The 20855-nt window shown below is 47.7% G+C and overlaps 2 protein-coding genes and 2 non-coding genes across 4 annotated transcripts; all 4 read right to left on the bottom strand.

Annotated features, from left to right (window-relative positions):
• Window positions 1-3600: 3600 nt before the first annotated feature.
• On the bottom strand, window positions 3601-5242 carry RASL11A (RAS like family 11 member A). The gene is made up of 4 exons (XM_063339614.1): window positions 5042-5242; window positions 4902-4958; window positions 4746-4825; window positions 3601-4516 (listed from the first exon to the last, which is right to left on the bottom strand). The coding sequence occupies exons 1-4, from the start codon at window positions 5160-5162 to the stop codon at window positions 4064-4066; spliced, it is 711 nt and encodes a 236-aa protein (XP_063195684.1). The 5' UTR covers window positions 5163-5242; the 3' UTR covers window positions 3601-4063.
• Window positions 5243-11909: 6667 nt separating this feature from the next.
• Window positions 11910-17211, bottom strand: RPL21 (ribosomal protein L21). The gene is made up of 6 exons (XM_063331726.1): window positions 17061-17211; window positions 15866-15944; window positions 15229-15290; window positions 14021-14133; window positions 12909-13059; window positions 11910-12047 (listed from the first exon to the last, which is right to left on the bottom strand). The coding sequence occupies exons 2-6, from the start codon at window positions 15930-15932 to the stop codon at window positions 11958-11960; spliced, it is 483 nt and encodes a 160-aa protein (XP_063187796.1). The 5' UTR covers window positions 15933-15944; window positions 17061-17211; the 3' UTR covers window positions 11910-11957.
• LOC134510499 (small nucleolar RNA SNORA27) lies at window positions 13829-13961 on the bottom strand. Its single transcript, XR_010069637.1, has one exon. It is a non-coding gene; the product is annotated as a small nucleolar RNA SNORA27 (small nucleolar RNA).
• Window positions 14346-14421, bottom strand: LOC134510484 (small nucleolar RNA SNORD102). The gene has a single exon (XR_010069622.1). It is a non-coding gene; the product is annotated as a small nucleolar RNA SNORD102 (small nucleolar RNA).
• Window positions 17212-20855: the final 3644 nt, after the last annotated feature.

Below are 20855 nucleotides of genomic sequence, written 5' to 3'. Positions count from 1 at the left end.
AAGAAAACCAGTTATCTCAAAACGATTTTCAATAAAAAGGCATTGCTTTCTCCTCCTTTTTAGGTAGATGGAAAGAGGAGAGCAGTGGAAGAGCACGTCTGAGAAGCAGTGGGGTTTTCTGGAAGTCTGCATTGTCACTAAGTACCCAAACCCCAAGCTGAGATGCTGTTTCGTGAGCCATGCTCTAACTGATAATAAGCTTTTTAGGGATGTCACTCGGAAGGTGTCTCAGGAAGACAGCTCTTTGGAGGATTGCATTTACCTCAGTGCAGTGGTGCAACGACAGCATCACCCCCAGAGATATTGCTCCTAGAAGGACAACTGGCTTTGGATATAGGGTTTAGGAGGAACTGAAGAGATCCTGTTGTCTTACTGGTGTGAATCATCAATGGCCATGTGCCAAGTGCAACAACTGTGGCAAAAGTTCAACTTTCCCTAAAGGACTTTATTCTGAACCTATTCAGATCTTCCTAAATAAACAGCAACTCCACCAAAAGCTACTGAAGTCCCCCAGAACTAAAATTGTTTTACAGGGGGGCCGGGCATGAGATGCAGATTTGTTTCTAGTCATCCATCCATCCATCCATCCATCCATCCATCCATCCATCCATCCAACCTTCGACCACTTTTGCTCCCTGTCTGAAGCTGGAACCCAGCTCTTGCCCACAGTGTGACCACGTCCCTTCTTGTCCACAGTCCGTCTTGTCCACGGTCCTTCATATGAACAAACCACAGAAATACAGCAGCAAGGAAGCAGCCTGGGTCCAGGCCGCTCGAGCAGGGCAGAAAGCAAGGGGGCATCCGTAAAGCCTTTTGAAGAAAACATCCCTATCTCTGTCTAGGGATCTGCGGCTCCTGAACTGAAGCACATGGAACAGGTCGATGGCAGCAGCTATTTTAAAATTCATGAAGTCTTAAAGCATTACTGGATGATTTCGGTGCTGGGAGATAACTAGACAAAATAGCCCATCGGGGGGGAGATGCTGATGCAGTAGCAGCCATAATAGTGCGTGATGCCGCACATGTTCCTGCTTCTGAAAACCCACTCATCCATCTTGTCAGGGGAAATTGTTGTGATTCTATTTCATAGCGGAGGTGGTGGGAGGAAGGAGGCAGACGCATATTTTCCTCTGATCAAGGAGAAAGGCCAGGCCATGCCCCATTTACCCTCCTGAATCCTTCCTGGCCTCTGGGTGAAGGGCTTAGAGACGGGCGTTGGCGAGTATTCAGCAGGGAGGGCGTGAATGGCCACAGCCCAAGAGAAACAAGGCTTTGGATCTCCTCTGCTAGCACATGAGAGGTGCTTTTCCCTCCCTGCCCCGGTGTGCCCCTCTTTGTCCACTCACTCAGGACTGGAGAAAACGCCGGGGCAAAATGAGCTGGGAGCCAGCGGGCTCCTCCCGTGCTTTGCGTGTCCGCTTGGGGTCACACTGGCCAAAATCTTATGGGTGAAGGTAAATCCATGCCAGCCAGGCAAATTCTGACAAACAGCTTAGATGCCTGATTTATGTACCTGTACCCAAAAGCATCATCCAGAATGCCCCAGCTCAGCTGCTGCCTTAGGCTGGAGGCAGGTCAGAGCAGCTCCCCCCCTGCCACGGGCGTGCTTTTGCCAGCGAGATTCCCCATTACATCCCTCAGGGGCCTCATCCTGCTCCCTACATGTGGCCAAGCTCGCCCGACAGCATGGGGAGGGGATGGGGGTGTTTGCACCTCCACCTGAACCTGTGTAGCAAGGAGCGTCTCTTTAGGTTCTCCCCATAGGAGAGAGATGGGGAAAATCACTCTATTTACCCTCCTGTCCATCTCTCCCCATCATGTGCCTGGCACCCTCCTGCCCAAACTCCCCCCCTGTACCACCAGGACAGCTGACGGTGGCTTTTAAAGGCTCACAGCGGGGCAGCAGGAGGCACCAGAGATCGGTGCCTATTGTTATTTTTCACCTGGCCTTTGAGGACCATGGTGAGATGCAGACAGGTCCGGTACACCTTACCCACCCTTTTAGCATATTTTGTGCCCATGTGTGAGCTGGATACTCTTAGCAACTTGCTTGGTGAAACTCTGTACTGGATACGTGAGTAGGAAATCAAGCTTCATCATTTCCAAAGGCAAAAGCTACAGTTAAAAAAAATACCAAAACTGTATCACAGTGGTAATTTCTCTTGGAAACAATCTGTTATCCCTGATTTCAGGACGGTGAAACGTTGCATAAATATCCCGCTTGTGATTTTTCAACTCCGCTTCAAATTTCCCTGCGAATGTGTGTCCCGTGTGGTGAGTTGGAGGCTGCCAGGGATGTGCTTGGTCTCATCAACCCCATCCCTCTGCTCCCCCTGAGCCACCAATAGAGTCCCGGCCTGGCAGAGCACCTCTCACAGCAAAGAAATATTTAAAACGTGTTTTAAACAGTACTTTGATTTGTCCAGGCTGCCACCATGTTCTTGCGCTTCCGAGAATTAACTCAAGAGTTTGGGAGCCAGTTTGCAGTCACAGTTTCAGTCTGGTCCTGCAGGTCTGGAGCTGCCTCCCTTCAGCTCTCCCGTTCCTTCCGGTAGGGCAGCATAGGGCTTTCAGCGAGGAGATACACACGTTCAGAGAGGAGACACACAGGTAACGTGCCTGGACTGACATTCTGCATGTGGCTCTGGATGGGGAACAGTGCTGCTGGCATCCCCTACCCAGCGTTAACACAGGCCTCTGATGCTTTCTGGCAGGGCATCACCCTTAACTTGCTCAGTCACCCTTCCCTTACCACCATCAGGAAGGCTTCCACCTGCACATCAAGAGTGGAGGCATCCCAGAAAGCTTCGCGTCCCAGGGGTCAGAAACAACAGAGGCTGCCCGCTAACTGCAAGGCACAGCAGCGTCCCCGCAGCACAGGGACTTAGGCAGCAGCTGCCTGCCTTTCCTAACAAAAAGGAAAGAAGAAACAGTCTTCGGACTTAACCTATGAGATTAAATAAAAAAAAAAAAAAAAAAAGAAATCTTACTGGAGTTGTGCTTGAGTGGGGACAGCAAGCTCCCCCCTGTACAGATTACTCCACTTCCCCACTTTCTACTCAGCATGGAGCAGAGCTTTATTTTTTACCAATACCATGCACATATTTCAGAGGCATATTTGAAGTGCAAAACCCACATTCCCTGCTCAGACATCCAGCAAACAGTTAAAAAAGCCGTTCTGGTATGGCTTAGAGCTCATGTGAAAGAAGAGTAAAAAGTCTGACCTGTTTCCAATGGCTACAAAATTGCCCTGGGGGAAATAAAGATGAGAAACCTTTTAAATATAGCTATTTTCTGTTAAGGGAACCTACGCATCAGTCCTTCCTATCACACATCTCCAGAGAAAGCAACAGCCATCCCACACACTCCTCTGCTGCGGATTGCTCAGCACTTTGTCCCATGATAATCTGTAGGAGAAACTCAACCCTCCTGATAAATGCTTGGGGCTCAAAAGATTAATTCTGTGCGTTAGATCTCTAAAGCACATCCGAAATTGGAACTCATTCCTAACAGCTTATCACCATTCAGGCAATTACGGGTGCAAGGAAAACAGCAGTTTTGAGGGAGGAAAGCGACCCTATTATAATCAGAGTTCTTACAGACAGTTTTATATTTTCATGTTTAATAAAGCTTTTTTTTTTTCCTCTCTCCATATAAAGCTTTCCATCAAAGGCTTTCCAAGGGTTTTATAAAGGCAGGCGAGTGTTACATCATCACCACTCCCATTTTACAAACAGGAAACTGACACCCCAAAAAAGCCATGTGAGCAGCAAAAAACAGCAAATCCCAGCCCAAAACAGAAATGGAATCAAAACCTCACGGCAAAAATTCCCTTCTCCAACTACCTCTATTTAGTTGCTATGCAGCTTTTTTTTGTGCGTGTAAAAATAACCCAACCAGTCAAACAAGAGAGAATGCCAAGGAAATCGCAAGCTTTGACATACTTACTTCCATACTGCTGGCATTAGTACAAAAATAAAGATTTTTATTAACTAGTTTACAAAAATAAAGTCTATTGAGTTACACAGGATCTCATCGGGGGGGTAGGGGGGGTGGAGGGGTGTTATTTGACTTTGGAAGATAAAGCCTGTTTGAAACGTCTCTTTAGATCTTGCATGTTGGGAGATTTGGGGCGAGGGATGATGGACGACCGCCTCCTGTCCGTGCTGCTGGCGTGCTGTAGTTTGCTGACCTCCTTGCAAAGATACTGGAAGACATCGCAGACGCCCTGGGAGTCGTCACTTGTGGAGATTTCCAAGAACAGGCTGCCCAGTTCATTTGCCAGCTGTAGTCCCTCTTTCGCCTGTACTTGCCTGGCATGAAGGAGGTCTGATTTGTTCCCCACGATAATGACGGGAGTCCTGGCATCTGGGTGGACCTTGCGGATGTGCTGGTAGAGAGGTCGGACAGACTGGTAGCTGCTGTAGTCTGTGATGGAGTAGACCAGGAGGAAGCCCTCTGCCCACTTCACACACCGGGAGAGGGAGTCCAGCACCTGCACGCAATCTTCCTGCACCTGCCGTACCACGGGGAGCACAAATTTGGCATCGGGTCACGAAAGTATAAAGCCTGTATCATCGATAGCACCGTTAAACACCTCCAAAAGGAAGCCTGAGCTCTGGCTTAGGAGACTAAGCCTGGCCTTGGGGGAAGCTGGGGCCCTGAAGCTGAGCCTTTAGGTGTCAGGGAGGAACCGACCGACCCGAAGCACGAGACGAGCCCATCGACCCGCAGCATCTCCCTACCTGGATGCACCCCGGCGTGTCTTGGATCTGCACGGCAACGTGGTCCCCCTCCAGATGGACCAGCCTGGAGTAGAGGTTGCCTGGGGAGCAAAGACCCGTCAGCCACAAGCCGCGGGTGTCCCCACCACCCCCCGCCCGCCGCCGCCGCCGCCTCACCTGTGTTGGGCTCGTAGTCCCCGATGAACCGCTTCGTCAGGAACCGCACGATCATGGCTGAAACACAGAGCGGCCGCGTTAGGCGGGACGGACGGAGGGACGGAGAGGGGAAGGGAGGGAAGGACCGCCCCGCGACTCACCGCTCTTGCCGACGCCGCGGGCACCCAGCACGGCCAGGCGGACCTGGGCGCCGGGGGGCCCCGGGGCGCACTCGGCGATGGGCGCCAGCAGGAAGGGCTGGGACATGCTCGGCCCGCGCATGGGAGGGGCGGCCCGGCGGACTGGGGGCTCGGCTCGGCTCGGCTCGGCTCGGCTCGGCTCGGCTCGGCTCGGCTCGGCTCGGCTCGCAGCACCCGGCGAAGGCGGCCGCCGGCGGCTTTTAAAGGCTCCGCCGGCAGCGCCGTGGGCGGCCCCGTTGGACGTACCGCCCCCCCTCCCGCTGTACCGCCTTTCCCCCCCGCTGTACCCTCCCCTAGCCGCACTGGCCCCCCCCGCCTGTACCGTCCCCCCAGCTGTACCGCGGCCCCCCGTCTGTACTGCTCCGCCCACCGTACCGCATCCCCCCCGGCCGTCCAGCCCCCGGCTGCCCCCCCGCAGCTGTCTCCCCACTTGCCCCCCAGTTATACACACACCCTCCTCCCCGCTGCCCACCCTGGTTAGCCCCTTCCTCCCCCGCACCTTCCCCAGCCCCGGGGCGAGGGGTGGCCCCCCCCCCGTGGGCGCAGGCGGCGGGGCACAGCCCGGGCAGGCGGTGTGACCCGCAGCGCCGCTCCGGGGGTGGGCGGCAGCAGCCGCCCAAGCCCCGCCGTGCCTGGGAGGGTGCCCTCCGCGCCCCGCACCAGCCCCAACCACCGCCAACAGGCTTAACGCACCCTCCTCGCGGCGAGGGACTCGGGTGACGAAAGAAGGGAAAGGATTTATCCTCTTATCTCGGGCTATTCCCTTTCCCACACCCCGGAGCATCCCTCCACAGCCAGCGTCAAAATTCCAGCTTGTGGATCCAGCAACAGCCAGCCCTGACACCAAAGCGGTCCCCACGCGGTCTGGATCGGGCCCTGGGGGGGTTTAAAGTGGAAGAAAGTTTGGGAGAAGAACAGCGCTCCACCACCGGACGCCATTAAATGAGCCCCAAGCCCACACCTGGCTGTGTGGGCCACCATAGCCCCGGCTCCTGCAAGACCTCTCTGTGTAAGAGTTTACAAGATAAATAACCCATTCAGGGGCTGCTTTGTTTTTATTGTTATCAGAGAGATAACACAAGCCAGCAGGGAACAACATGGAAGATGCCCACAGGTTGGTAACTGGAAAGGAGCGGGATGGGCCTGTGGTCCCACAGTGCAGTGCCACCGAGGGATGCAGCCAACACGGGAGCGGCAGGGCTGATGACCAAGGGCAGCCCAGGTGACCCTGGATGCCCACACGCGGGCAGATGAGCTGAAACACGAGTAGTGGGGCTGTGCAGTGGTGCTGCTCTCAGTCCCCTTCCAATACAACCCTCAGAAGATGCACACAATGACAACAGGTCATGTTTTTCCTTGCTTTCCTCTTGTCCTCCCGCTTACTTTCTCCTTAGTTTCACACGAGGGGCCAGGTACCCCATCTGCTATGCACTTCTTTGGACATCCTCAGCATCAATCCCTCCATAAACTCAGAAAAATCAGTCCTCCATGAAAACTCAGAACAAGGGCACCAGGTAACACTGCCAGCTCTGCTCTACCAGAGCCAAGGTGCTCCTGAGGAGAGCAAACCCTCAGCACCGTGGGGTGGGAAGGAACTGCCCGCCACTTCCCATGGGCGCAGAGGCACAGCTCAGGCCCCGCACCCCACAGCGGCCAGAGGACCGGCCACCCCCCCAGCTCAACGTTCTGCCCCGCTTCAAGATTCTCCCCTCATCCCCCAGAAATGTTCTACCTGATGATGATTCCACACTGCTCTTTGCTGAAGAGTTACACACACTTCACAGTAGTTAAGACCACGCTAATTAATATCAGTTAAAGTACTGCCTGCAGAAAAGCATGGTGGAAGAAGTGCTGTTGATTACTGCTGTTACTCTAGCGTCTAAGAATGCCTACGGTATTATCAAGGACACTTCTAACCTCAAAAACTGATTGCCTCTAAAATTTCTACTTCACTTCCCATCATGCCAGTGAGCCCTTTTTTGTTGTAAACAAGATTTCTCTTCTATCACCGAAAGCCTTTGGTTTCCAGAGGTTCATGCTGTTGTCATCTGCTCCCATTGTCATGCACCATCACTTGTCTTTGGCCTTGCACACAGTGCCAACACGGGCTATTTTTATACACTTCTTTACAGAAGAGCTATGGGAGTACATTCAGTGAGCCCTTGAAATGAGGGCCTTCCAGGCAGATGATCACTCGGCACTAGCTGTGAAAGCAGTATTATTAAACAACCACCATCCCCCAAACTTGCCTGTTTCCGGGCATCTGTAGAGCTCATGCAGCCTTGTCTGCTGTTGAGAGCACCCCCAAAGGGCAAACGGTGATGGCCATGAGCAGAGATGACAGCGCATGAACCTAGGTGGGAAACGCTGTGAAGGGACTCATTTCCAGGGAACAATGGGTTGTCTCTCCATCAACACCTGCTCTGGTGCAACAGGAGCAGTTCGGTACGTTGAAGCAGTTGGGGCTCAGGTTCCTCACATGTGGGGGCTCAGATTAGCTGTCCCCATTCTGCAGGCCAAGCCACCCCTGGGATGCACAGGCCTCAAAGCCATTCCAAGGAACCTTTGCTTTCTTGGCTGGAAGTCCTCCTTGGAAGCACCAGGCTATACTTTCATCCATCCCACGGTGATGGCCCATGCCACCATCCCTATGGTCTATCACTATCCCCTTTCCCACAACAGCTCCACTCAATCCCACTCACACGGAGTCCCAAGGACACCATAGTGCTGCCTGACCCACCTCCCTATTCCAAGGTCCGGTAGCATTCAACAGCAGGTTCTTTCGGAGGAGGGAGTAGGCCTACTCCTGTGGCTGCAGCAGGGAGGACATCCTGAGAGCCTCTGGAGCTCCCTTCTCCTCTAAGAAACAAAATGCACAGCATTTCCCTGACATTGTGGAATTGGCTAGAAGTTTTAGGCTTAAGACTGGCAGGACCATGTGAGATACGGAGTAGCAGGCACAAAGCTTTTCCATGTGGAGGAGCACTGGCGGGAACCTTTGCTGTGAGTTGGCAGGGCTTCACCACTCTCCTACGAACTTTCAGGAGCACAAGCCCATGTTCAAGACCGCAGCTATTGCTTACACTCCCCAATTCCTGTTGGTTAATGGCTAGACAGTTTGGAGTGGGCATGGACAAAGAGGTGACCGAGGGCCCAGGGGCCATCACCCGAAGCCTCTTCCTCTAAATAGTGAGGAATAAAATCAGCAACTTCGACCAGAGCTTTGTTTCCTGGGTTTTTGAGCTGTACGGGTGCTGCTGATGGGAGCCACATCCCCACCCAGCACCTGAGCCAGGATGGTTGTGATTATGTAAATCCCAGCAGCTACAACTTGATTCCTATATAGACCTTGGCAGTACATCCACTGAGGCAGATGCATGGACCTGAAATGCTCATAATCTGCGTCTTCTATTCCTCCACCCTCAGAATCATAGGGGTGACTGTTTGCCCCCTGCACTGTGGGAGACACTACCCACACCCCTGAGTCCTGAGCCGCTACCCAGCCAACGAGGAGCCCAGTTTATCCATGTCTTCTCACCACGCATCCTGAATTACAGATCCCACTGTATCTTGCAAGGACGGAGGGAGCCTGTCTGCCTGTGCTGGAATATGGAGGATCACATCCTCTGGCAGGTGTCTGCACACCTCTTGGCACCCTCTGGACCAGTTGGGACACCCCAGCATAGCATCTGTGTTTGGGATGCCAGCCGTCCTTTTGATCATGAGGGCCATGAACATGCTGAGCCCAGGATTGCACTGAGAAGGAAGGACAAGAGGGTGAACATCAAGATTGTTTCCCCTATTTGACACACACAACAGGAAGATAACAAAAGCATGAACTGTTTGTGTGTCCTCATGGCAGCTGCTTACCGCCTGCCCCCCAGGAATGGGGCTGGAGGTGTCTGCATTTCCCTCGCCCTGCTCAGGCATGCGTGCTGTCCCTGCTCCCTCCCAGGGTCCCCAGCCTGCAGCTCTTTCGGGCAGGCATGGTTCCTCCTCCCCAGCCCTTCTATTGACCCTTTCTGGCCACACACAGCATCTAGCACTAATACTGCCTGCACAGCCCTCAGGAAACCTTAGATCTTCGTGTCACTGACACTCTAAAAAAGATGAAGCTGACAGCTCTGGAGAAGGCCTCCTTGCTTCTTCTCTAAGAGACAACAGGAGATTTTGGCAGGGCCTTTGGCAGGGAACCGGCTGTAACGGTTCGAGGCAGTAAAACGTGGTAAGGAGGAGACAGCTCAGCCCCCACCTCCTAATGAGGCTCCGCGGAATGGAGACAAAGCACTACACTGAAGTGTAATGGCTTGTGCTAATCCATAAGGACTATGAAGACAGTGGTTTCAAGGCTGAAGATGTCCTCACAGGCAGCTCTTCAACAACTTTTCGCAATTCACAGATCTCCCTCTTTTGTCAGGACTGTGTAAAAACAGGACAGCTAAACACATGGGAAGCAAGCTTCAACAGCAGATACCAAGATGTGGAAATATCTGAGCCGTGCTTCTGCAAAACTGAGATGACCAAGAAAACCACCACTGCACTGAGAGCAAGTAACAGGTAGTGGCTACAAACCCAAGACAAATTACATCTTAGTTAATTTGTTCTCTTTTCAAATATTAAAAACCCATAAAAGGCTACTCTCTTCCTGTACAAACCCAATTTCATTTTCAGTCATTTCTGGGAATCCTGACCAAGGAAAGCATTCCCTCCTTCTCCTCCCAGCCCACACACAGCTTCCAAATATGCACTTACGAGCATCTACTGTCGGCATAGTGACCTTAAAAACACTGAGACTAAATAAATTGAAAACCATTGCAATGCACAGCGCCTCTGGAAGCGCAGCTCTTAAATGAGACCACTGCATGCTGTCCAGTCTTATTATTCCAAATTGTTGAAGATAAATTCAAAAGTTTAGAACTACCCACCACTTACAGTTAACCATTTCATCATGATGCTCTAGCCAATCTGCTCCAATCTTGACAGTCAAGTACAAAGCAAACACAGAACCAAAATAACTTAGGAAAGCATGCATGAGAAAACTTAAAATACCAAAGATCATACCCAGTAAAACCTCCCCCATAACTCCTTCAGAGGCAAAGCCTAATGGAAAACGATGCTCATCCTGTGGGTCAAACACCAATTTTAAATTGCTGTGGAAATCCAAAAGCCAAAGAAGTTACTAAAGGTCTAAGGCTCAGTATACAGATCTAACTGCTCCAAGAAAACCCCACTTGATCATAAAAGCTAAGTGCATAAGCTGCAACACTAAAAGTTACAATGAACCTTAACGATGATGAACCTTGAGATTAATGAACCTTGCTTCAGGTGGTGCTCCTACACTCCATGTCCAATTCATACAGTGAAAAATACAGTACTAGAGTCATGTACCAGTCTATGGATGGGTAAGCTTTGTTCCATCTTCTTCAAGGCATTACCAAAGTCATTCCAACTATTCCTGCTCCATCTTCTAAGATGGGAGCTTGGAGAAACTTCAAACGCAGTGCCTGCTCACTGCGACTTTGAGCCTCCAGTGGCTAGAGCCTGTCACCCTTAAATGTCAGGCCAAGCCAGACAATGACTTCAACGTCCAAAAACCACATTCCATGAGAATGGGAACACCCACCATTGAACGTTAGGTAGATCCAATCAGACATTAATCCCTTCATTTATAAGCAATCTGTACATGGTTTGACACTTCTGCATAAGGCACTTCAGAATTAAGAGAAAAAGCAAACCTCATTATCTCTCAATTTCTTACTCCCAAGCCATCCTGCAATTAACTATTCAATTATTTCCAACAGTCAATACCTACAAAGTGCTTGAGGTCACCGTCTTCTCTAGTATTTTACTCTCTTTACATGTAGGCATTAGTTTGACAGCACTTAGTTGAGCTAGCTAAGCAATGCCTTAAATCACGCTCAGAAAGGCAGAAGGTTATTTATCCATATCCATAACACAGTTAAGCCTGAGCTTACGGATGTTCAAACCCACCCAAGCAGGTTACCTTCAGCAGTTTCTTTAGCAAGCTTCACACTCTTTCAAACAAAGCTCACAAAAATAGCATTGGTTAGCAAGCAGTCAGCACAAGGTGTTCTTCCATTCAAGAAACACCAGGCAGGTAGCACTAGGTTTTTGTGAATTATCAAAAAAGTCAATGGGATGAGAGGAACGCATTAAACATCCAGGTAGATTTTTAGATTCAACAGACACACGATAAACATGCAAAATGCAAGTGTTTGGGTACACCAGCCAATTCAAATGATGAAAATCAAATTACAAAGGCCGGCAGTTTTGGCATCAAAAGCCTTGTTTCTAAACTACTACTATTTCCTAGGAACACTTATTGGTCTGGGGATGTTAAAAAAAAAAAAAAATCCTTCTTTTGCAGGTCACAACAGTCAAACACCAAAATCCACCCACAGCCATTTCCCAAGAGGTTGCTTTCAAAAAGTTTCCACAACTCTGGTATGAATCTGAGGCCCCTTAGCCAAAAGCTTGTATCAATGAAATCTGAAGCCCATTATCTCTTTTCCAACAAAAAAATTAAACCTTCAAGTGACACTGTATAATTCTTGGTATATGCTCTTAGTTTGATGGTGAAATATTCCATTTTCTCTCCTATTACCTAATGATCACCACGAAGCATTATCAAATTTCAGTGTTCCCAGGAATTATGGTCTATATAGATGACTAAACTGATCAGCAAAAGCTGCAGATGATTTAAATGACCAAGCACCACGTAAGGCAAGTTAAATAAACAAACCTCAACAAAAGAAAAGTTATCTAAAGCATCCATTCCGGAAAACTTAAGGAATCAACCACAATCACATACACTTGTCCAAAACCAGATCTTTAATTTATTTTTTTAAAACGTGCATTATGCCATGAATTCATAGGGAATTGGCTCCAGCAGCTCTGGATCCTTGCCATTAGTTCTCACAAAGTGCGCTTCTCTTGGTGGAGCAGGCTGTAAACAGGAAGAAAAAAAGAAAACTCATGGCACTAAAACTCAAAAGCAACCTTACAGAAAATTCATTTTGTTAACCATTTAACATGTTATTATATAAACATTACAGCAATTTTACCATTCCTAGTCTCTTTAAATTTGATTCAAAGAATAGCAGTAAGAAAATGATTTGCTAGAAAGTGTGCTTGACTTTCATTGCTGAATGAAACAAGTTACACTTTACCCTCCACAGTTTACTAACCCAAATTAGCACAAAGTGATGTACCCTGCAGTTGCAGAAGCAACAGCCATTATCGCCTCTCTAAAGTCTAGCTATTCATTCTTTTCTTAAAGGGTTACAACAGGAACTGTTGCAGCTAAATTTAACCAAACCAAAGACAACACTGATCCTAGAAATCAGCCAGAGCTCCTGCTGCAAATCAGTAACAGAACAGGAAGCATCCATAGCCTTGTTCACAGCCAAGGATACAACTTCCATCCAGGAACAGTGCAGTTCTGTTCAGGCACCAAACACACCAGACAGCTCAGATGCAGACATACTGATGCTGCCACTCCACTCTTTAAAAAAAAGTAACCTCCCGCAAAAAGACTGTGAACACAAGTGAGGGTGGTGGCATCAGACACCTCCACCACAGTCTGCCAGAGACCTGGATTTTTCAGGATGCTGTAAGCAGCTTCATTCACATGAGGTGGGGTTTTTTTGGTTTTGTTTTTCACAGAGAGACGGAAGGAGCTCAGTTTGCAGCATAACACTTATTTTGGAAGAAAACAACATTTTACTCAACTGGTTTGGTTCTAGTTGTTTTGGGGTTTTTTTTGTGAACTGAATCAACGATGTGTCAACTACAATAAAAATATTACCTGACGTTTCAGTTGAACCCAAATGCCTTTTTCTTTTGCTTCCTTTTTCTTCTTTTCATTCTCCTTCACACGCTGCAGAAAGCTGTCTCTGCTCTTGGAATGTTTAATATGCTCAATACGCACATTAATTCTCTTGGCAAGAATCTTGCCCCTAAGAAAGGAAATCAGCTTTTATTCTACTGCGCTTGAAAGAAGGCTACTTCAAAGCTAGTTTTAGAACCTTTACATGAGTAACTCCATAAGCTCAATTACAAATAATTTTTCTTTAAAGGGCAATCACTCAAAATACACTGCTGCAGATGCAAATCAGATAACATATATAACTCAAAGCTTATTAATATATAACAATATGGTGACAATTCAGGATTAAGATCATGGAGAACACGTAATTTCAACCTTGTAGCATACAAACGAAGAACTGCATACAAACGAAGAACTGTATACCACTGTACTCCAGTCCAGTTACTGGAAAAAAGCCCAACTTATCCTTTTCTGACTAAACTGTACGAAACCCAGCTGAATACAGCTAAAATTAATATTTAGAAAGGGCTTCAGTACCAATGTGAAAGTCGGCTGAAAATCCCATTAGGTATGCTAGAATAGACTATTTCAGTTGGAAGGGACCTACAAAGACCATCTAGTCCAACGGCTTGACCAATTCAGGCCTGACCAAGTTAAAGCATGTTATTAAGGTCATTGTCCAAACGACTCTTAAACCCTGACCGGCCTGGGGCTTCGCCCACCTCTCTAGGAAGCCTGTTCCAGTGTTTGACCACCCTCTTGATAAAGAAATGCCTCCCTGTGTCCAGTCTGAACCTCTCCTGGTGCAGCTCTGCACCATTCCCACATGTCCTGCCACTGCATATCAGGAAGAGGAGATCAAGATAACATCACTTCCAAGCGCTGCTCAGAAAAATAAAAACTGTTTCCTCTGACAGGATCCAAGTCAAATGAGCATCATTTGCTTGGGTTATAAAAAGGATATACACTTTACCCACCTTGAATGACCAATCAAGACAATAACTGTCTAACTGGCAAAGTGAAAGGCGGGTGGAGTTACAGATCAGGCTTCTCAAATACAAAATTTCAATAGAGAGAATTTCATTACTTACTTAACCTGCTTGTTAACAATAATGCCCACAGCGTGCTGAGTAACATTATATACCCTTCCAGTCTTGCCGTGGTAACACTTGTGGGGCATACCTTTTTGAACAGTACCCATACCCTGTTAAGAGATAAAAGAAGAATAAAGTGTAAACTTGAAGTTGGAACAAAAAATTAAGCAAAATCAAAGACTTTTCTTTCAAAAGTTATTTAAAGTACTCACTTCAAATTATTTGAGACTGATTTAAAAATACTATTTTACTCGTACATTAGAATTTATAACCATGCATTTTACATCTGAAGACTACCAAATTTTGCTATGACAATTCTGGTTGCTTTCAGTGTCGGTGAAATGATTGATCACTTTGCTTTCAGCAAGCAATCAACAGAAGACAATCATCATCAAGCTCCAGTGCGTCAAGAAGTGTTAATTCTGAACAGTACAAACAAGCAAATTACACACCATCTTCTGTGTCATTGTTACGAAAACTCTGCATTTCAAATCTAACTAAAGGAATCAACAAAGTAGGAATCCTTGGTGCAAGGCTTTCAGACTCACTAAAATTTAATTTTGAAAGTACAGTTCATTTTAAAGGACAAGTTCTAAAAAACACCAAGCATGGGAAATGCTGCTTCACTTTTTTCTCCTGTACATCTATGATATATGCTTACTTTATTTCTTGTAGTTTTAATGTGACTTTGCAATCACCTTCCCTGTACATACTTATTTTAACTGTAGTCCTACAATAATATAGACACACAGAAATAACTGTCAGCTACGCCATCATAAACTATATCTCTTCTGAATAGCAGGTGCAAATCAGGCAAAACAGAACATCTACTAAAATGACACCTGGGGTTCCTATGAAAGTAGTGCTGGTAGGCACCAAACAGCAAGCAGAGTATTAGATATGGCATCTTTCACTCACTTTTTTCAGCTGAATACACATTAATGGAGCACAGCTGAGTATATTAAATACACACACACAAACCCCCCACATAAAACAGCATGTGACACTGAAGCATCGTTATGGTTCAGTAGCACTGTCATTCCATTATTGCTTCAAAAGTGAGCAGCAGGTACTTGTGTTGACACACATGACCCGAGTAAAAAAAAAAAAAACACCACAAAAAAACCAAGACTACCTCAAGAAACTGGAGGCTATAAAGGATTACACTGCTTTAGCTTTTAATTACATAGCACTGCAGAAAGTACCTTGATATCAACTATATCACCCTTCTTGTAGATGCGCATATAGGTAGCCAGAGGGACAACGCCTGTTAAGAGACACAAATTTGAATACTTATGAAGCTCAAAATTTCACACACACACAAAATGGGGTGGGGGACACAGATCATGCATTTGATAAAGTTTTCTTAAGAATACCTCAAATTTAAATTCAATTTCAAAAACGTTAAGCTAAGAAAACAGCTTTTTTTTTTTAAGCAGTAATTACCTCTTCACACGCTCCCAATTTTAAATAAATCCAACTAATGAAAAATTAATAGCATTGCTAATGCAGAAGCTGAAAAGGCATTACCACTATTTACTATTTCATTCTGCACACAGTTGTTATCCCCACTCATTGCTAAGAGGCAAACCACCCATTTTAAGTAACTGTTGAAAATTTTTCTTCACTTCATGTTCAAATAAATTTTTAAGCACTGACAGAATTAGCATTGTTACCAATGCATAGCATAAGAGCTAAGAGTTTACTCGCATATCATTTTACAGTTTTCAGCCCAAGTTGTCAGATACCCTTTGACAGAAGCCATTGTTTTACAAATGCTACTTACTGACGACATCCAACAGGTCAGTAACTTAATGCAGCGTTATTATAAGGTATACTCACCATGCTTGCGAAATGGCCTTGAGAACATATAACGTGTCCCCCTCCTCTTCCCCTTTGTGTTCGTCATTTTGACTGATTACTGTAAAAATAAATGCAAATTATTCAGAACTACAAGTTCATCCACTAAAAATATGACTGAGCATTTTTCAGACATTTCAGAAAAATTAAGTCCTTAATCTTATTCAGAAGGACACCACCTCCAAATTGCTGGATCAATTCAAGCAATATTGTTAGCTCAGAAATTCATATAAAGCAATATATAGAGGACCGCAGGGTAACTCAGGTTAGAATGGATGCTAGCAAGTCACCAGGATCAACCTCCTGCTTAAAACCAAGATCTACGATGAGATCGGACCAGGTTGCTCAGAGCTTTAATCAGTCAGGTCTTCAAACCCTTCAAGGGATGGAGAGACACTACTGCACAGCCTCCCTGGGCAGCCTGTATCGAGGCCTAGCTGTTCGCATGATGAGAAACTTTTTCCTTACATCCAGCCTAAGTTTCTCACTTTGACTTGAGCCAGTCGTTTCCTATTCGGCCATGTGCGCCTATTCCCTTCCAATCCAAACCATTCTATGATTCCATGAACCGCCTTCTTGGCAAGGGTGCTGTTAGGGGTCCCCCAAAGCCACCTCTGCTCTAGGCCGAGTAAGCCCAGTTCCCTCGCCCTCTCCTCACAAGGCATCCAAAATGCAAGATACCCACTACCGGATTTATCGCCCACCATAAACCGCGCACACCACGCAGTCCGCCAGCCACGACGCACATTAGCGAGCCCCGCCGCAGCCGGCGGCTCCCGTTCCGGTGTCCACCCCGGGGAGCTGCCTCGGCCGCCCGGCCTGCGCAGGGCTTCGCCCCGGCCACCGACAGCCCACGGCGGCCGCGGGGACGACCGGGCCCGCCGCCATGTGCCGCCGACTCGGCAGATCCCCGCTCCTCCGCTCCCGCATCCGCCGCCAGCTCCGCCTGCCTTCCTCCCTCTCTCCTTCCCTCCCTTCATCCCTCAGCAGCCTCCCGGCCCGGCCTGGCCCGCCGCACCGCAGCCTGCAGGCCGCGGCCTCCCCGCTCCTTCAACCACCCCCCACGCCCCAGCAAGGCCATGCCGCCCCCAGCCGGAGCCGGTGGCCTCCGGCCTCCCGCCCCACCGCCAGCACGGCCCGTCAGCCTTCCCACCGCCACCCAGAGCTGCGGAGGCACCTGAAGCCGGCGAGCAAGGCTCCAGACACCTCCCGGCGTGTGTGCCACAAAATGGCGGCTACGGGCGAAAGGAAGGGGGCGGTGCCGCGGCCGCCCTTAACAGCGGGGCCTTGGCGGGGCTGCCCGCGCCGCGCCTGACTGAAAGTCCCGGGGAGGTGCCTGCCTGCCTGCCTGCCTGCGGTAAATCTGGTGAAGGAAGCGTTCTTCCGCTCAGTTGTACAACCACGGAACTCCCTCGGAGAAGTTTGACCCTTTCACTAAAGCAGGGATAAATGCGTGTGGTTTTTTTTTCATGGTTGCACTGTGAGATGGGGCTAGGAGAGGTTTGGTGGCGGGAAGACGAGGCAGGTGCCTGTCAGGGATCCTGAAGGGCGCGTTGTGTGGTGAAGTGGCTGGCCCGCTCTCCATAAGGAGTTGTGTTTGGTTATGTAAAATACAAGCAGCCAAGAGGTTGGTTTACGACATTAAAGAAGTACACCGAAATTTCAATGTGCAGTAATGTGAGCCTTCTGCTGCTGTGTGTCAGAGCTGCCTGACTGGAGATGCAGGTAGTCCTGGCCAGGAAAGCACGGTGGGAGAAGCAAACCAATAGCAGAAGCGAAGAGGCAGCTCAGGTTTGGGGTTTCTTCTTATTATAATGCCATAATCTCCTGATTTGCGTGGCAGATGTTTCCACAAAGATAGATAACGTATGGATTCTGAACAAGGAGCCTTTATACAGTCACAGGTTGCATCAGCTGTGCAGCGCCTGGAAGTGAAGCGGAGCGGTGAGCAGCTTCTCGAGCTGATGGCGTGACTCGCTCCCTGTGTGCATCCTCAATATTGGAGCAGACGGGAATCGTCATGGGAAGCGGATGGCAGGCGGGAGTGAGTCAAAAGAGGGCCTCCCTCCCCTGAGCTGAACACGCCGGGGCAGCTCAAAACTTGTCTCAGCGAGAAGTTGGCCTACTGCAGGAATTTTTGTTTTGAATGAAAGAAGCACTTATTTAATTGGGGAGAGGGATGATTACTTAAAGTGGCATATAAAAACATATTTGATCCTCTGACTAACCTCACAGTTATTCTAATGTTGTCTTGCAAAACTTAAGCCCCATTTTAAAGCTAGTTTAATATTTATGGATTGCAAGAATGGATATGAAGGATTAAATACACTATCAGGTTCTGCCTGCAAAGCTAGCTGTCAGGGCGTGTTATGGCAGACAACGGCCCTGTCTCCACATGAAATCTCTTGGAGTAAAGTGTTACACTTAGAAAAAATGTGTGTGTATTCCAGCTCTGCACCGTGAAAAATTTAGAATGTACAGCACCTGATACCTATGCAGAGAAAATCCGTATCATTTAATACACATTCAGCCTAGGTACCATGAAACTTTTCCAAGCATGAAGCTAGTTATGAGCCTGAACAGCTCTTAGATGGGACAACATATTGGCAACAGATATTGGCAACAGAGAGAGATTTCAGGGAGGATATTGAGCAAAGTAAAGACAGGAAGCCAAATCCTAAAAGGCATTATTGAATAAAGGAAGGTAGGCATTTTCAGTGAGCTGAACGCCCTACCCTTGCCAGTGATTTACATAGAGGGCAAATCTTCTCCACATCAAGCAGGAAGGAATGGGGAAGAAACTCCACATGTTGAAACTCTTGTCTACACATAGAGCGTGTAAGCGTAATTCATAAGGCAGCAGTAACTGTGAACTTAATTGAACTCTTCTTTGTTTGGAGCCAAGTAAGACATTCAGGATTTGCTACTTTTTTTTTCCTGAATAAATTGCAGGACGGGTTTATTAGAAATTTCAATAATGTTTTTGTTCATAAAATTTACCTTCATTAGCACATTCCCAGCGTCCTTCTTTAGCTCCACATTTCAAAGAAACAATCATGTTTCACAGTTGGTCTCCATTGAATCATTCACTGGGTACGCTGTCTAGATCTGATCCAGAAGTCCATCCTATCTACCAATATTTGACACACGGTTTCACGGAACTGTATCCTACTGAGCACTCGAAGACTGCAGAGCCTTTGTGTGTTGGTCACAAAAGGATTTCTTAATAATGGCTGTCTCGAGCGGATAAAGGTGCACAAGTTGTGGGGTGAGTTCTGGTCTGGAAACCAGAGCTAGCAGCCAAGCAGATGTGGGGGAGACCTGCAGGTCTACATTCCAGACTACAGGTGTTTCCCTTACTCCCCTGCCTCGTCCCCTCACAAATCCAGCCTAAACTGCTCTTGCTTGATCAAACTGCAGTTGTAGGATCCAGATTCCCATTTCTCCTCAGCTGTACAGCAAACACCACATCTGGTTCTGCTTCAGAAACACCGCATCCTCAAGACTGGGGTGAACATGAGGGGCAATGCCCAGCTTAATGTGAAGACCAAAAGCCCCATGAAGGTCGCAGGCTTGTGCTCCACCCATGAATGTACTCTGGAAATCTTCCTACACCGTGGTAGGCTGAGTTTCCCTCCTGCTCTTCCTGGCTTGGAGGCACAGCAAGGCAGGGAAAGCAGCTTGAAAGGGAGGGCTCATTAGAAGTCAGAAGAGTGAGGACTAGATAAACATCACTTTGTTTTTCAGAGTAGAAAGTACCATGCCAAAAAAAACCAAACCCATTTCCAGTCCCCAAGCTCCCATAGTCAGGATTCCGGTATCTTCTCTGGGAGAGACCCATTTTGTTTCTGACTCTCCTCTGCAGCATCTGTCTGGACAACAGCTCTCTCTAAAGAATAAATGCGCTATGACGATTCCGCACATGGGGTTGTCAGGAATCCTTCACTGAAATTTTAATGCACAGTGGGATCTGGCTTGCTCCTACGCTCAGAGGACCAAGTGGTACACACAGAGATCTCGACTGTGACATTCCATTTGTGTTAGGTTATTCAGCAGGGGTGTGGAAGGAATTTAGATTAATGAGAGTTTGTAAAGGGCTTTGAGGTGAAAAATGAAAAATATTCCCCTTCAGTAGGGTGTAGGTCTCCTGTGTCTCACATAATGCATTCATTACATGAAAAAAAAGATCGCGCTGATTATGACTGGAGCAAAATTTTAACAGAAATAACTGAGAATAGGTATTAAATACAGAGGATTGAAATCTGCAGTTCCCCTTGTGGTAACGCTGCAAAACCAAGAGTCTAAATTGTGAAGTTAATTGGTTACCCCATGGCAGGCTCCCACCCATAGAAGTGCAGCATCTACCCTGCACTTTTGATCAAAAAGTTACTGACCAAAGTCATCTGTGTCGCCCCTTAAGTTGACCCTGTTCCATTGTTCACTCTTTCCAAAAGGATCTTGTTATGTGCCATCTCAGAGTCCTGCTTCTGTCCCCTTTCATGGTCTCTTTAGCTCCACGACGATTCAAGCTCTAACAACCTTTTTATTTCTGGTAGTCAGTTCAACTCCTCATCCACAAAACCCATTCTGTAAATATAAGCCTGAGCCTAGCTTCATGGGAGTTAAAATAAATAAAATTTGTGTTTAAGTGACCAGTCGTCTCTGAAAAATGACTATACAGACAAACTCCTTGAATGGGCTCACTATGGAATCACAGAAGTGCCAATACGGGTGTCTGCACTGACCTGCATCACCAGTGAGGTGTTCCACGGAGAGAGGAATGGAAAATAACGACAGTGTGCCTTTGACAGAAATGAAAAGGCAGAAACTGCATAGACCAAGAATTGTGATGGGGCCCAGCACATCACACATGGGTGAAAGTTTTTGTTACAGTAATGCTACTTATACATTAATCGCTAATTCAAAATGTTACTAGGTACAGGTAGATTGATACTGAAGCCAAACAAATGGC

This window comes from Chroicocephalus ridibundus, chromosome 1 (genome assembly GCF_963924245.1).
Source record: "Chroicocephalus ridibundus chromosome 1, bChrRid1.1, whole genome shotgun sequence".
NCBI lineage: Eukaryota > Metazoa > Chordata > Aves > Charadriiformes > Laridae > Chroicocephalus > Chroicocephalus ridibundus.
The sequence above is the reverse complement of the archived record's forward strand: the minus strand, read 5'-3'. Positions and strand labels throughout refer to the sequence as shown.

Coding starts and splice junctions, on each gene's coding strand:
- RPL21 (XM_063331726.1), bottom strand. CDS start 15,932: ATGACGAACACAAAGGGGAAGAGGAGGGGGACACGTTATATGTTCTCA. Junction 14,134..15,228: donor GTGATATAGTTGATATCAAG/GTACTTTCTGCA, acceptor ATCTCTTAACAG/GGTATGGGTACTGTTCAAAA. Junction 13,060..14,020: donor ATTGTTAACAAGCAGGTTAA/GTAAGTAATGAA, acceptor TTCCTTTCTTAG/GGGCAAGATTCTTGCCAAGA.
- RASL11A (XM_063339614.1), bottom strand. CDS start 5,162: ATGCGCGGGCCGAGCATGTCCCAGCCCTTCCTGCTGGCGCCCATCGCC. Junction 4,959..5,041: donor CCGCGGCGTCGGCAAGAGCG/GTGAGTCGCGGG, acceptor TCTGTGTTTCAG/CCATGATCGTGCGGTTCCTG. Junction 4,826..4,901: donor GGACTACGAGCCCAACACAG/GTGAGGCGGCGG, acceptor TTTGCTCCCCAG/GCAACCTCTACTCCAGGCTG.